The sequence below is a fragment of the Pseudonaja textilis genome, chromosome 2 (assembly GCF_049901715.1).
Source record: "Pseudonaja textilis isolate UNSWEBS1 chromosome 2, rPseTex1.2, whole genome shotgun sequence".
NCBI lineage: Eukaryota > Metazoa > Chordata > Lepidosauria > Squamata > Elapidae > Pseudonaja > Pseudonaja textilis.
The window spans coordinates 101,320,329-101,334,400 of NC_141991.1; the positions used below are offsets into that span (position 1 = coordinate 101,320,329).

Below are 14,072 nucleotides of genomic sequence, written 5' to 3' on the forward strand. Positions count from 1 at the left end.
GTGGAGGCAGCTTCATAGGGATGTTTTCCAAGGACCTTCATGAAAGATTGGACTTAAGCATAGTACATAAAATCACATGTTACAACATCTTACCAGTTAATGAATAGTTCAACTTTAACAACAACAATACAAGAGCACACAACAGATATAAACTAAATGTAAACCACTCCAAACTCGATTGCAGGAAGTATGATTTCAGCAACACAGTGGTCAATGTCTGAAATTCACTACCTGATTCTGTTGTCACCTGCTCAAACCCCACTCTTTTACCCTCAAAGTAACCTCTATTGACCTCACCCCATTCCTAAGAGGTCTGTAAGGGGTGTGTATAAGTGCACAATTGTGCCTACCGTCCCTGCCCTATTTTCCCCAATGATTAGTTCCTATTTCTTGTATTTAAACATGTTCATTCTTGTTTCTGTAATATTGTAAGCTTTTGACAAATAATGAAATAAAATAATGAAAATCCCTTCAGAACTTTGTCCATCCCTTTTAACTTGTTTCCATTAATGCTTTGGGGTTTTATTAAAATTAAAACAATCAGTCTTCTCCTGCCCTGCATTATCATTATATCAGCCTTGAGATGTAGCTCACACTAAAGAACAGCAAACACTATTGAGTTCTGTATAAAATAGGAATATTGGCCGTGGTCTTTCATTCCTGAATTCAGTCAATTAGGGTTTGGTAACAAATCATAATGTGCAATCTATTTTTGGACTGCATATGTCACAGTCTCCTATTGCTGACTATGGCTGCAGTGCAGTCTTAGAGTTTAAGTCCAAATGTTTGGAAATTGCCAAAGTGCTGTACCTTCTCCTATTTCTCTGCTGTCTGCCCGGCTGGTCCTGAAATGATGAGAGCAGAAGGTGACCTTAATTGGGGGCTTATTAAAACAAATCCATCCATTCACCTATTTCCTTTTGTTGGTTGACCTATCAACAGGTGATCTTGTTATCACAATTTTCTTATTGTGGAAATCTATCAAGTTCAGCTGCTTGCCCAGAACATGACTCTCCAATGCTATCTCCCTTATACTTCCTCTAATGCCATCTAACTGCATTTTACATTATACATCTACCCACAATCAGAAAACACCAATTTCAATCCAGAAAATTGGATTAATTAAATAACCTCTGTTTAATTATAAGCATGTTATCAGAATACTCCTTCAGCTGTTCCAAGTGTGTAGAACATGCTCCCAAAGCAAATACTTAAAGACAACATTTTATGTTCTGGAATAACTGATAGCTGCAGGCACACCAACAAAAGAGAAAGGACAAATAGAAGAGTGGAAAGGAGAAAGTTAGAGAAACAATTACATTAACTTTGCTTCTGTCATTCTCTTTGTATCCCAGACTCATTTCCAACTTCAAAGAGAGACTTCCATTCCATCAAGGCCAGAAGAATAAAAATGCAGATGGAATTGCTGCCTGGGGCAGCAATACTGTTGGTTCTCTTTCTGTTCACACTCTGGGCCTTCAGGTTTCTCCAAAGGAGAAGCAAACTCCCTCCTGGCCCTACACCCTGGCTCTTTCTGGGGAATCTACTGCAAAAAGATGCTCTGCCTCTATATAAAACCTATGCAAAGGTAAGACAGTCTTTGATACGACACCTTTCTTAGTGGGTGAGAGATTCAAGAATCATTTAGCAGATTACCAGTCTCCCACATTTTGAGAGGATAATGTAAAGCAGGTATTTCAAAGTTGGGGTTCTTTCTAGAACTACTAAATGTGCTTCCAATTCTGTCTGGCTTTTTAAAAATTATTATTACAGGTTTAACCACAACATATTTTCTCAGAGAGTAAGTGATATAATTAAGAATAACAGAATGCTGTACAGGACAAAATAAATATAATATTCATAGTTAATTTATAGCAACTATTCTTTGCCATAAGCATTATTCAGATTAGACTATATTTCAGACTTTTGTTCCATTCTCAAAATCAATTAACAATCTGGGAAGTATTCTCAGAAACTATTAAATAGAACATCTGGTTTTTATTAATGGCTTTATATTCTTTTAAAATAGATAAAACACATACAAATTAGGTTCATACATTGTGCTATACACTATCATGTGGTTTCTCTATAGATGGCTGTGTATGTGGCTTAGGGTGAAGCTAGATAGCATGGGTTAAAAACTGTAGATCTGACTTTGTGAGTTGCTTGAACCTAGACAGTTGTAACTTATTCAAGCTATCTTGGCACAAATAGCACAGGCCTAACCTTCCCAAGAATCTTTGAAGTCTTATTTGACCATTCTCATGGGAATGCAGTCTCTCCTCCAAGATTCTTATAACATAGCTAACAAATAATAAAGCTCCTAGTTGAGACTCTCTGCAAGTGGTTCTAAATGCTTATGCTTGACATCCTGTTTGCTTTCTTGTTTTTTTTTTAATTTATGGTGTTCTCTTTTCATATTCAACCTTTATAATTCCTTTAAATTCATTCCATAATTCCTCTGGTTCTCTGAGAAGCAATTCCTAATGTTCTCCTTGAAAATGGGTATATGTTCAAGATCATATTGTGGAAATTGACTGGCTTTCTTCTTCAGCCTAAGACATTGATGCCCAAAATATGAATTTATTATTAGGAGTTGGATGGTATCTAAATTTAATGCATACATAAATAAGCCATAATTAAGCAATACATGTTGTAGCCTTATATACAAATGCTAAACCTGTGATATTTAATGGAGAAATCAGAATAAAGTTCTAACGAAAAAGCAAAGTCAATTTTATCATGATTTTAAAAATCATTTTATTCTTCATTATTTTTGAACCATGCAGTTTGGACCAGCTACTGTAATTCTTGGCCACCAGAAGCAAATTAAAATTCAGATTGAAAGGCTTCTGGTTTGAGCTTCTTCGGTGACAGATCAAAATCTGCGATCATGCGCAATTTGGATCTGTGCTCTCCGCTGGAGCGCCCCGAGCTGGCTGGTTTCAGGGCTAAGCCAACCTGTAGAGGTGGTGAAGAGGATGGAGACTGTCAGCAGGGTCGAGGAGACCATCATCTCTCCTCCCCAGCTGGCCAATACTCCCTTTCCCGAAGGCAGTTGCAGTGGTGGTCAAAAATGGCAACCTCAAAGAAGAACTCAACCGGAAAAGAATGTGCAGGAGGAAGATAAAAAGAGAAAGTTTTGGCTGACCGGATCCAACTGGAAAAACAACAATCCATAAAATGTCAAAGGGATAATAAAGATTTCTGGATTCTCAAAAACTTTTAAGAGAAGGAAAAAAACAAAAGGGTGGAATCTGGAAAAATGGAGGAGACCACCTCGAAGTGAAAGGAATTAACAGTGAAACTTTAACAAGATTCCTAAAAGATACATTTTAACTAAAACTTGGTAACAAGAAAACCCCAGGAAGAGAAAGTGGGAAAAGAAGCAAGAAGCTTTGGATTATTTGGATTACTTGGTGATTTTTGGATTTTTGGCTATTGAATCTAAAGAACTAAAATTAATTGGGTGGTTGTTTAAAAGCTTTTAAAATAGTATCGCTCTTGGAAGAATTGAGAATGGTACTTTAAAAACAGAAAGAAGATGCACAAGAAGGAAGAGGTTCTTTCGGCTTCGTATTTCAATTTTTAGAAATAGAGATCCTGAACTATGAGAAACAACAAGAAATGCCTGTAGAACAAGAAGGACGGGACAAACAAGAAGCCATCTTCAATGACCAAGTATTTCTATGTGGGGAAAAGAAAGGGAAATAATGTGTTATATTGAATGTTATATTTGTAAAGGGATAAATTTAAGTTTAAATAAGAGTTGAATTGATAAAAATTAAAAGATACAAAGGTGTCATACCCCAATCAGTAACTACAGGGGAAAATTTAGTTTAATGAGAAAAGAAAATATGAAATTGAAACAGGAAAGACAAAAGTGTAAATATGATGTCTAGAAAGGTATTGAAACATATATATATATATAATTGAATTTAGAAAGGAATGAGATAATTAAAAGTAAGACAAGGGAAAAATTATTGAGAAAATGTTAAAATAGTGATAAGATATAGAATAGAACACAAAGATGAATATAAAATTGAATTTGTGTCTGTATAGAGAAATGATAACCTGGGACCATGCTATTCTCAAAAAAAGAAATTTTTGCTTGTATTATGTTTGGTGAAAACCCAAATAAAATTTTTATGAAAAAAAATCAGATTGAAAGACATTAGCCTGGGAAAAGCTGAACTAAAGAATTTATCTACCACTTGTGGCCATAAAATTTAACACAGAATGTTAACGATGTTGAAAGACATCAGGTCAGGAAAAGTTATTCTAAAGAATTTCTCTAACACTAATGACCATAAAAATTAACAATGGGCATGAAAATTAATATGTCACTTTCAAATCATTATGTTAGTTTGGGAAAAAGTCTGTTTAGTTTTTACATTAGCAATCACAATTTTAAAGTCATCAACAGAACTTGTGGGCAGTTAATTGAATCAGATATCAATGGATTTTGATGGATTTTGTCCTCAGCTCACTAAGAAGTATGGTCCAGTTTTTACTATCTGGTTAGGAGCAAAGCCGATGGTTGTGATTTGTGGATACAAAGCAGTGAAAGATGCCTTGGTAACTCATAATGAAGAATTTGGTGGACGGCCACCTATAGTTGTCTTTGATCATGTAACCAAAGGCTATGGTGAGTGCACAGATTATTTTCACTTTGATTTGATATGTAGTTTTCAGTTCCTAGGGGAAAGATAAAAACATTAACTTTCCCAGATGGTGATTCATTTCATCATTTCACAATTCCAGATGATGGCTAATATTATTCTTAAGCAATGAAAAACAAAATAGCTCTTGGAGATGCTTGGAAAGTTATTCAGTCAAAACTCTGGAGAGAGGACCAAGTCTCAAAACAAGAAAAAGTAGGACACTTATTCCATATCCAGCAGATTGGCCCAATGGCCCAACTAATATGCAGGTCAGTTAGTGGCCTGAGGAAAATTATACTTGTGTTCAATATTCCCTCAAAAACAACAGATTTAGAACTGCCATCTCCTCAGTCCTGTTTTAGCTAAATGTAAAGGTGAACTAATTAAAACAGGGCCATATCTAAAATTTAAGTAGTGAAAAATGTTCAGTCGGAAACCAACAAAAACATCTAGCAAAATACTTTAAAATCCCTGAGATAATGGCATCCGTATTTGTCTTTAGATGCAATTTCATAGACATGATTTTATTAGACTCAGTGATGTGAGATTCATATGCAGACTGATTTAATTCAACACAGTTCAAAATTAGATTTGGGGAAGTGTTCACCAGCTATCATGAAGAAATTGTGAAATACCCAAATCTGCTTTAGTTTTTGATAGAAGATGAATATCTTTTTTAAAACACTGCAGTGCCTGTTGTCTGTTACTGCCAATTTCTAATCTTCCAGGTGTTATTGGCAAACATGAGAATTGGAAGACTCTACGTCGCTTTACTATTGCCACCCTACGAAACTTTGGAATGGGAAAGAGGTCGATGGCTGAGCGGATATTGGAAGAAGCTCACTGTTTAGTGGGCAGAATATCAACCTTTGAAGGTGATCATACATTAAAGGTTTTTATATATTTATAGAATTATGTACCACCTCTATGTGTATAACACAGGGTAGTGCTTTTCCCTTTATTTGCCTCACAACAACAAAACTGTGAGATGGTGTGTTTATTTATTTTTCAGTTCAGAATTGAATTAATGCTCTACCTTTTGGTTATACTAGTGAAGATAGCTGATCTTAATTTAAAAAATGACCTGAATCTTACCTGGATGGCACATGCTGTTTTGTGAATACCAACTCCCAGAGTCTGTTCACTAGGTTGAGAAGTTCCTGAAAAATGGCCCATCTGCACTTTCATTATCTATCACAGAGACATGGATTAGGACTATGACATGATGTACTGGGAATCAAACTATACAGTGGAAAAATTTTCAGGCAGTTGTCAATAGAACCACAAAGGTTCCACATGTGTACAAATTCCAAATAAAATGTATCAATGAAGATTCTCAGTCATCCAGGTAGATTTATCTGAAGGTTGAGTCATTGCAACTGGACTATTTTTTGTTGTTAGTTTTCTGCCATCGAAGCATCTGACTAGAGCAAGCCAGTTAGGCAGAGAGTCATTGGAATGTACCAACCACTGCTACACCAACCTCAGGGATTTTCTCTCCAAAGTGCATTGTAATATGTCGATCAAGATTCTCAGTCAGATATAATATAGTAAAACTAATATTCACAAAGTACCTCAGGAAAAAGATTTGGCGATGCAAAATGTGGTCACCTAATCCTCTCTTCTCCCCTTCCCTTTCTCTTACTGCTGCAGGTCAGTCCTTTGACATAATTCCAGACATCACAGCTGCTATTGGTAATGTGATGTGTTCTGTTATCTTTGGAAATCGATACTCTTATGAAGATAAAAACTTCATTGAGCTATTGGAAATTGTGAAGGCATTCACAAGTTTCTTTCTGAGCCTTCCTGGAGTGGTATGTCAACTTTATGTGCTTCTGAAAGCAGGATTTTTTATTTATTTAAAAGAGAGTTCCATTAGTTCCCTTTGACCTACAAAAATGAGAGGCTTTTTAAGGTGGTCCATTAAAATGTGTGTTTTACAAATTATTAAACATAGTGTGCAATCACATTGTGTTCAAGTGTTCCTTTTGCTCCTGATTAGTTTATATGTTGCTACAAAACCTCCTCCTCCTTGGCTGACTTGTAAAACTGCTGAGAGACCAATAATTCCCTGGCCAGATTCCTCAATGTCTTCAAGAATGGCAGAGCTTCTAATGTACTACTTTCACTTGAAACATTCTTAAAAATTCAGGGAAATATCCAGAGATGTATCTGCTTTCAAAACAGCCCATGTTGAACTGGAGAGCACAGTCAAACATCAGTATAGGGAATGTTTTATTATGTCAGACATAGTATTATGATAATTTTTATATCATATAAATTCATAGATCCTAACTTAATAGGTTTTTAATAAAGTAGTGGTCCCAAACCCAGCTCTTTGGATGGGCAGAAACAGCAGGGAGTGTGGGGGGAGGGGATGGTTTCATGCATGTGCCTACCACTTGTGCAAATGGAGCTTGGTGTGCTCACCTGCCGCTTGAATTGCCCAGTTTCCAACAGGCTGCAGACTGGGGATTGGGGACCCCTGTTATTGAGGAACCAATTTTTCTGTGCAACTGAGAGCATGAGATGAATAGACATTGGCTAACCTGCTATCACCATGTTTCAGATATACAGTGCTTTGCCAAATATCATGAACTTCCTTCCTGGACCTCATAAGAAAGTCTTCTCTGACTGTAATAAGACCTTCAATTTCATTAGGAATAATGTGGATGCTCACAAGAAGACCCTGGATTCAGAAAATCCTAGAGACTTTATTGATTGTTTCCTTCTTAAATTAAAAAAGGTACATTGCAAAGACATTTTTCCTACAAGCACAAAAGGTTTCAGTTGTGCATGTGTGCCCCACTTTCTGATTATGTCCATAGGGGTGAGCTATTTGTATTGTTGTAGAAATTAAAAAGTTAAAACATTAGAGCATTGGGCATTGAAAGTTAAAACATTAAAATTAATAACAAATACTAATAACAACAGATAATAAGGATTCTGGGGAAGTATGGCTGATACAGAACAGAAAACTTGGATTTCAGCTGTTTCATTTTCATTCAAACATCAATCCTTCTGACCCAAACACCTATTAAGTTTCATTGGATATTCAAATTAAGAAAACGGATATGGAGGATTCTGTCTTAGATTATTCCCTGCCTACCCTATCAGTTGGTCTAAAAGAGAAGTAAAGTGAGAAGTAGGTGGACAATTTGATGACATGATGATGAGGTTACACATTACAAACTTCTGCTTCTTTATTCTATTTCTGCCTTCCTTTACAGGAACAAGGTTCCTCTCTTCTCTGTATTGAAGACTTGGTCATGTCTGTGTTTCAGCTCTTCCTTGCTGGGACTGAGAGCACAACCAGTGCCGTCTCATATGGCCTTATCCTTCTGGCTAGGTTCCCACATGTTCAAGGTATATGGAATGGTTACTTTGGTTAATATTTTTTCCTTCAAGTATGCATTCTGAAATGAATTGCAAATGCAAGTTGGCATTTTCCTGCCATTTTTTTCCATGACATTTGCAAATATTTGGAGTAATAATCTGTTAATGACCACATCTTCCAAATTGGTCTCCTTAAAGAAGACCTCAAATAATAAACGCCTAAAATAAATGTTACATTTTTCTAAATATGTATGCTTGGTGATTTACATAGACTTGTAGGTCACACTTAGAACCGGGGTGGGATTCAAATTTTTAACAACCGGTTCTGTGGTTGTGGCTTAGATGGTAGGTGTGGCTTGGTGGTCATGTGACTGGGTGGACATGGCTTGGTGGTCATGTTATTGGCTGGGTGTGACCAACTCAATATCACTCACATCGAGGCACGCATCTCCTCCCCTGGCCTCTAATGACTGTGGGGATGCTGCAACAGTCGTAAGTGTGAAAAATTGTCATAAGTCACTTTTTTCAGTGCCATTGTAACTTTGAATGGTCATTCCACACAAGCAAAGTACCAGCAAAGGAGGAAAAAAAAAAACTCCAGAAACTTTTCTGAGACAGGAAGTTAAGTCCTGCCAAGAATGTAATAAGGGTTAACGGAGAGGCAGTTTCTGTAAACAACACCAGAATGTTTCCTTCCTGCCTTGCTTACAGGATTAGGCCAGTAATTTCTTCTTACAACTGGTTCTCTGAACTGCTTAGATTTTTAACAACTGGTTCTAGCAAATAGGTATGAACTGGTAGAATCCCACCCCTGCTTAGAACATAGAACAAAAATCAGCTTATAATGAAGGACAGAATTTAAGAGATCTCCAAAATCAGGCATGTGAACTATTGTGACTAAAATTTCTCTATTTGTAGATGACAAGGATGCACTAATAGTTTCCAGCCCAGCAGGTTGTGATAAAACTGTATATACTGCTAGTTGGTATAATTTTAACAATGTTTGAAAATGCATTCCAAATACCATTAGTCTATAATGACCATTTGTTCAGTGATTGTTCAAAGTTACAATGGTGCTGAACAAGTGTTACTGGACAACTAATCACTCCTCAAATTTCCTATTGTCCCAGCTCCTTCCCAGTGATCATCACTGCTCTTGGAGAAGCTCTAACTCCCCAGTTTGTCTCTTTGTGTAATTTCATTGGAAAATCTGATAGAGATAAAACTTAAAAATACAGCCAGATTTTTCTTCCCTTACCCTATATAGTGCTCGTGCCCTATACAGATGCTGTCATTTGGAAAACCTGTGTAGGTGTAACAGAAAGCAAGTCGCTCTCGTGCACTGAAATACTTTTCTTGAACTCAAGAATATTTGTACAGGCATGTGCATATGCATTGCATAAATCTGGATGGCCGCTATCTTGCCATTAAAAAGATGAAGAATTTGCTGACATTTAGTGGCCAGTAGGTAATTGTCACCTAAGTGGCTGGGGAAGATAGTAGAGTGTATAAATGATTGGATGGAATGCCTGAAACTTCATAGCTCCCATCACAATGGCCCACATTCTGCATAGGAATCAGTGGCAGATTTTACCAAATTCTACATCCAGCCAGAGAAAATTTCTATTCGCTTCCCTTACCATGTCCAGTAAACATGGTAAGGGAAATGACTAGAAATTTTTGCTGACTGGATGTAGAATTTGGTAAAATCTGCCACCGATTCCTATGCAGAATGACAGTGGCACTGGATAGCCCTGTTTCATTATCCTTTTCATTATCCATCCCCAAGGGCACAAGCTGAGAAGTGTGTTTTATGTTGATTTGCTTTCTTCCCAACCAGGATGGGAGGAAATCAACTATCAGCCTTTTATTGTCAGAGTACAACACGTGTACAATAAGATTAGCTGAGCTTCCCTTCGTGCACCTCCTCCAACACAACTCACAGTGAAGACAGAAGTCTCTAACCCAATCCCAATCTTATTGCACCATGTGACCTTGTTGCACAATGTGCCATTCCTGCAAATCTGTCATACTATGTTGACATGGAGTTATTTTCCATTCAGGAGTCTGACAGCTCATGGGTAGAAACTGTTCTTCAGCCTGTTGGGTGGCTGGCAAATGGCTATGTGAATGAGCCCAAAGAGCTGTGAAATTAGGAAGTAAGAAATTAGAGTATATCTTTGATGATCCATATCTACAGATCAGTGCTTTTTGGAATAGTTTTAAAAAGTAATATTTGCTTTAACAAAATATGGTTCACTCTAGCAAAAGCCCAGCAGGAAATTGATGAGATTGTGGGAGCAGACCGTGCCCTCTGCATGGAGGATAGGATGAAGCTGTCCTATACCAATGCAGTTCTTCATGAGATTGTACGTTTTCAGCAAGGGACCACTGAGACCTTCCCACGTATGACAACCCAGGATGTGAATTTCAGGGGACACTTCATTCCTCAGGTGTGAAAAATCAGACAAAGTCTGGGAAATTTTTTTGCATGCAGATATGTATATGTAGTTGCAGTACAATCCGTGTATATTTTCTGAACATCATTTGACGTTTAGCAATAGCAATTAAACTTAACATATACCACTTCATAGTGCTTTACACCTCTATCTGAGTGATAACAAATTTATTTATTTATTTATTTGATTTGTCAATCGCTTACAAGATAATAGATATAAGTATAAACATGAGTAAGAATACAGGAAATAGGTATGAATAAATGGGGACAATAGGACAGGGACGGTAGGCATGATGGTGCACTTATGTATGCCCCCTTAAACACATTGTATAGTGACATATTGTAAATTGCGTCAATATTACTTTTTATACTTTTCATAGAGACTCATTTTTGAAAGAATTAAGAACAGACTGATCCTTTATGGGAAAAATCCATCTGTATCTTCTTGTCTCCATAAAGGGCACAATTGTTCTTCCATTGTGGGTTTCAGTGCATTTTGATCCTCTCTGCTGGGAAGATCCTGAGAAGTTTGATCCAGGTCATTTCTTGAATGAGAAGGGTGAATTCCAAAAGAATGATGCCTACTTGCCTTTCTCTGCAGGTAACAGAAGGGCATTATTGATTTAGCGAACTGGGATCTTCAAGGTTGTTCAATTGCCCACTGAACTGTCACTTCACCCGATGGGTGCCGTGTTCTGCCTGTCCTTGCCTCTATCTGTATTAGTTTCAAGATCAGTGTGTCAGAAGCCTGCATGAGTAAATGATGAGTTCATTGAGAGAATCTGATTAAATCATGAAGGAGAATGTTTAGTCTCTTGGAACCGGAAGAGACATGATGGCTGCTAATCAATTCCTTTACAAAAGGAGGGTTTATTTCAGTGGTGGAATGCTACCGGTTTGGACCAGTTCGACTGAACTGGTAGTAAAAAAAAGCCTCCAGCGATCAACTGAGATGAGGAAAAAAAAGCCTCCACAATTAGCTGAGAGGAGAAAGAAGAGAAAAGCGCAGGATCAACTCTCCCACCCACCCCTGTGCTTTTCTCTTCTTTATCCTCTCAGCTGATTGGTGCTGCAGGCTGGTGTAGGGAAAGCTGTGTGTGTGGGTTAGGTAAAGCATGTCCACCAAGCCATGCCCACCAAACTGGTGGTAAAACAATTTGAATCTCACCACTGGTTTCTTTCCTGGAAAAGCTACTAGTCATAATATGAGGAAGGAAATAAATATGGACCATGCCAAAAACAAAGAACTGGAGGGAGCTTAATCCTTTTTACTGTTTTCTGGATCCAGTTACCTCTCCCTACTTTCTATTGCCCCATGAGTGGAAGAAGCTGGAAGCAGGTAGGAGAGGCTCCTCAGTTACCCTAATGGTGGAGAAATTGGAAGGAAGGGTTAATATTATGTCCCTTGTGGTGTGTGATCCAAATATATAGCAAGCCCTTCCCCCTGGTCATTTATTTTATGATCCTAGAAAGATGCAGGAGATCTGATTATGGTTCCCTTGGCTCCTATCTGGTTTGGTCTTAAAGAAACTGAAATCCTATTTACTAAGGTGCTCCAAAGACATTAAAGTATATGTCAATATCTTTTTCCTAGGTAGTTAACATCTCTTTATTTCATGATTACGATCACTATTCTTATTAAGTTTTGAAACAGAGAGATAAAATCTGTTACTGCTACAATTTCATCTCTAGTTACTTAGGTTGGCATAGTCTATTGACAGAATCTTAGCTTTTTTTAAAAAAACTAAACAGCAGAGTAGATTTTATGCTCTCTGGGTTAAACCTCAAGAACAGTTTTCTTAAGCATTTCTCATTGCCAGTCATCAAAGTGGTTTTAATGGTTCTCCCTCAAAACCATTTCATGAAGCCCCATGGCTCTCTTACTTCACCTTAACATAATGTTCCTTGACTGGGCTTTATTTTAGTTCACAATCTCTCTTCTGTTATAACTTCTCCAGCAGTTCCTGAAAAATATATGCTCAGTTTCCTCTGACACAGCTTTCCAAAATCTTTGGGAAGTGCTATGGGAATGAATGGCATACCATTCATTCACCAACTTTGTAAGCAAGCCCTTAAAAAGCCAGGGGATTCTGCTTAGATGCAGCTTTACAGAGCAAGTGATAGGCAGAAAAAGGAGAAAATTCATCAAAACACATCATGTGGCCTCTTTGCTTCAAGAAAGTGCACATTAAATGATTGGTCATTTCAAAAGATCCAGGTATTTTAGACTGGCAGTGGCATTTTCCAAGCCATAAGGTGTTCTTTCTGAAATATTGTTTTTCACTTTCCACTGCTAATCTGAGATGATGACTACTTTCTGTGTCCCATAAAGATATTTGGTATGTATGTATGTTTTTATTTGATTTTTATAGCTACTCATCTCAATAAGTGGCTAATTAATTGTCTTTTTTGTTCTTTTCATAGGGAAGAGATCATGTCCAGGAGAGGGAATGGCTGATATGGAAATCTTCCTGCTCCTTGCCATTTTGCTCCAGCATTTCACTTTTGAACTTATTTTAGATCCTGAAGATATAAACTTAGAGACCTTGTTTATGGACCTTAGGAAGAACGGAAAGCATCGTTATCTAAGAGCCATCAAACGTGACATTTAACTTAGCAACAGAAATAAATAATTGTCTCAAGTAATATTTTTTCCTAAATCCCTATTTTCTTTTTCACATCTGACAGAAACAGATCAGGGTCTAATTCATCAGCTTACAAATCAAGTCCAACTCTTAAGTCCTAGTATTGGATATCAACTTGAGTTTGCACACCTATTATTAACCCATGAAATTTTTAGATGACTTAGACTTAGAATAACTTTATTATCACTTGAAATGTACACTAATCAGCATACATTAAAATGAAATTTCATTGCATGCAGCTCTCAAAGTGTCACCAGCTCCAATATACACTACATAAACATGACAAATAAATAAATATGCATATACACACATACCCACATATATTATTATAGGACAGAGAAACAATACAGTCTAGTCCAGATGTATACATGTACATGGCAAGAAAAAAAAATATTGTGAGTTTACCAGACAGATGGTATAGAGAACAAAGCTGTTGCAGAATCTGGTAGTCCTGCTAAAAATACTTTGAAACCTCCTCCTAGAGGGGAGTAACAGAAATAGACTGTAAAGTTACAAGACATTATATAAGGAATGCACTATTGTTAGCATAGGAGAAAATTAGAGAACAACGTTATTTGAAGATACCAGTTTGGCTTTCAGCAATGGAAGCACTGATTCACCCAAATGTTATTAACATGGGAAATATTGTTAGATTTAAAGACATATTGAATGAAAAGGAGGAATTGAAAACTAAACAAGAATTGAGTGCTCAAGGGATTAACATGATATGGTATTCACAGGTGCAGATACATTCTAGATATAAGAAAGATGCTAAACTATATGGTTTCTATAAAGAAACAACAGAATTAGATAAGATATTAGCAGGGACAGAACAAATACTGATGAAAAAGCTGTATGTGGTGGACATGTGCAGAGACAAAAAAATATTGGACAAAAATACAAACGTGGTTGGAAAAGATCATAATACAGCATATTGATTTAAAACCAGAAATATTTTTGTTGGGAAAG

General features: G+C 37.0%; 1 protein-coding gene across 1 annotated transcript; it reads left to right on the top strand.

Annotated features, from left to right (window-relative positions):
* The first annotated feature begins 1,362 nt into the window (after positions 1–1,362).
* Positions 1,363–13,070, top strand: LOC113437260 (cytochrome P450 2C4-like). Its single transcript, XM_026702180.2, has 9 exons — positions 1,363–1,588; positions 4,486–4,648; positions 5,393–5,539; positions 6,318–6,478; positions 7,234–7,410; positions 7,895–8,030; positions 10,266–10,453; positions 10,918–11,059; positions 12,883–13,070. The coding sequence occupies exons 1-9, from the start codon at positions 1,412–1,414 to the stop codon at positions 13,068–13,070; spliced, it is 1,479 nt and encodes a 492-aa protein (XP_026557965.2). The 5' UTR covers positions 1,363–1,411.
* The last annotated feature ends 1,002 nt before the right edge of the window (positions 13,071–14,072 follow it).

Bases quoted from the DNA above. Each gene is read 5' to 3' on its own strand.
- LOC113437260 (XM_026702180.2), top strand. From the start codon at position 1,412: ATGCAGATGGAATTGCTGCCTGGGGCAGCAATACTGTTGGTTCTCTTT. The intron at 7,411-7,894 runs GTACATTGCAAA...CTTCCTTTACAG, and splicing joins TCCTTCTTAAATTAAAAAAG to GAACAAGGTTCCTCTCTTCT. The intron at 8,031-10,265 runs GTATATGGAATG...GGTTCACTCTAG, and splicing joins TAGGTTCCCACATGTTCAAG to CAAAAGCCCAGCAGGAAATT.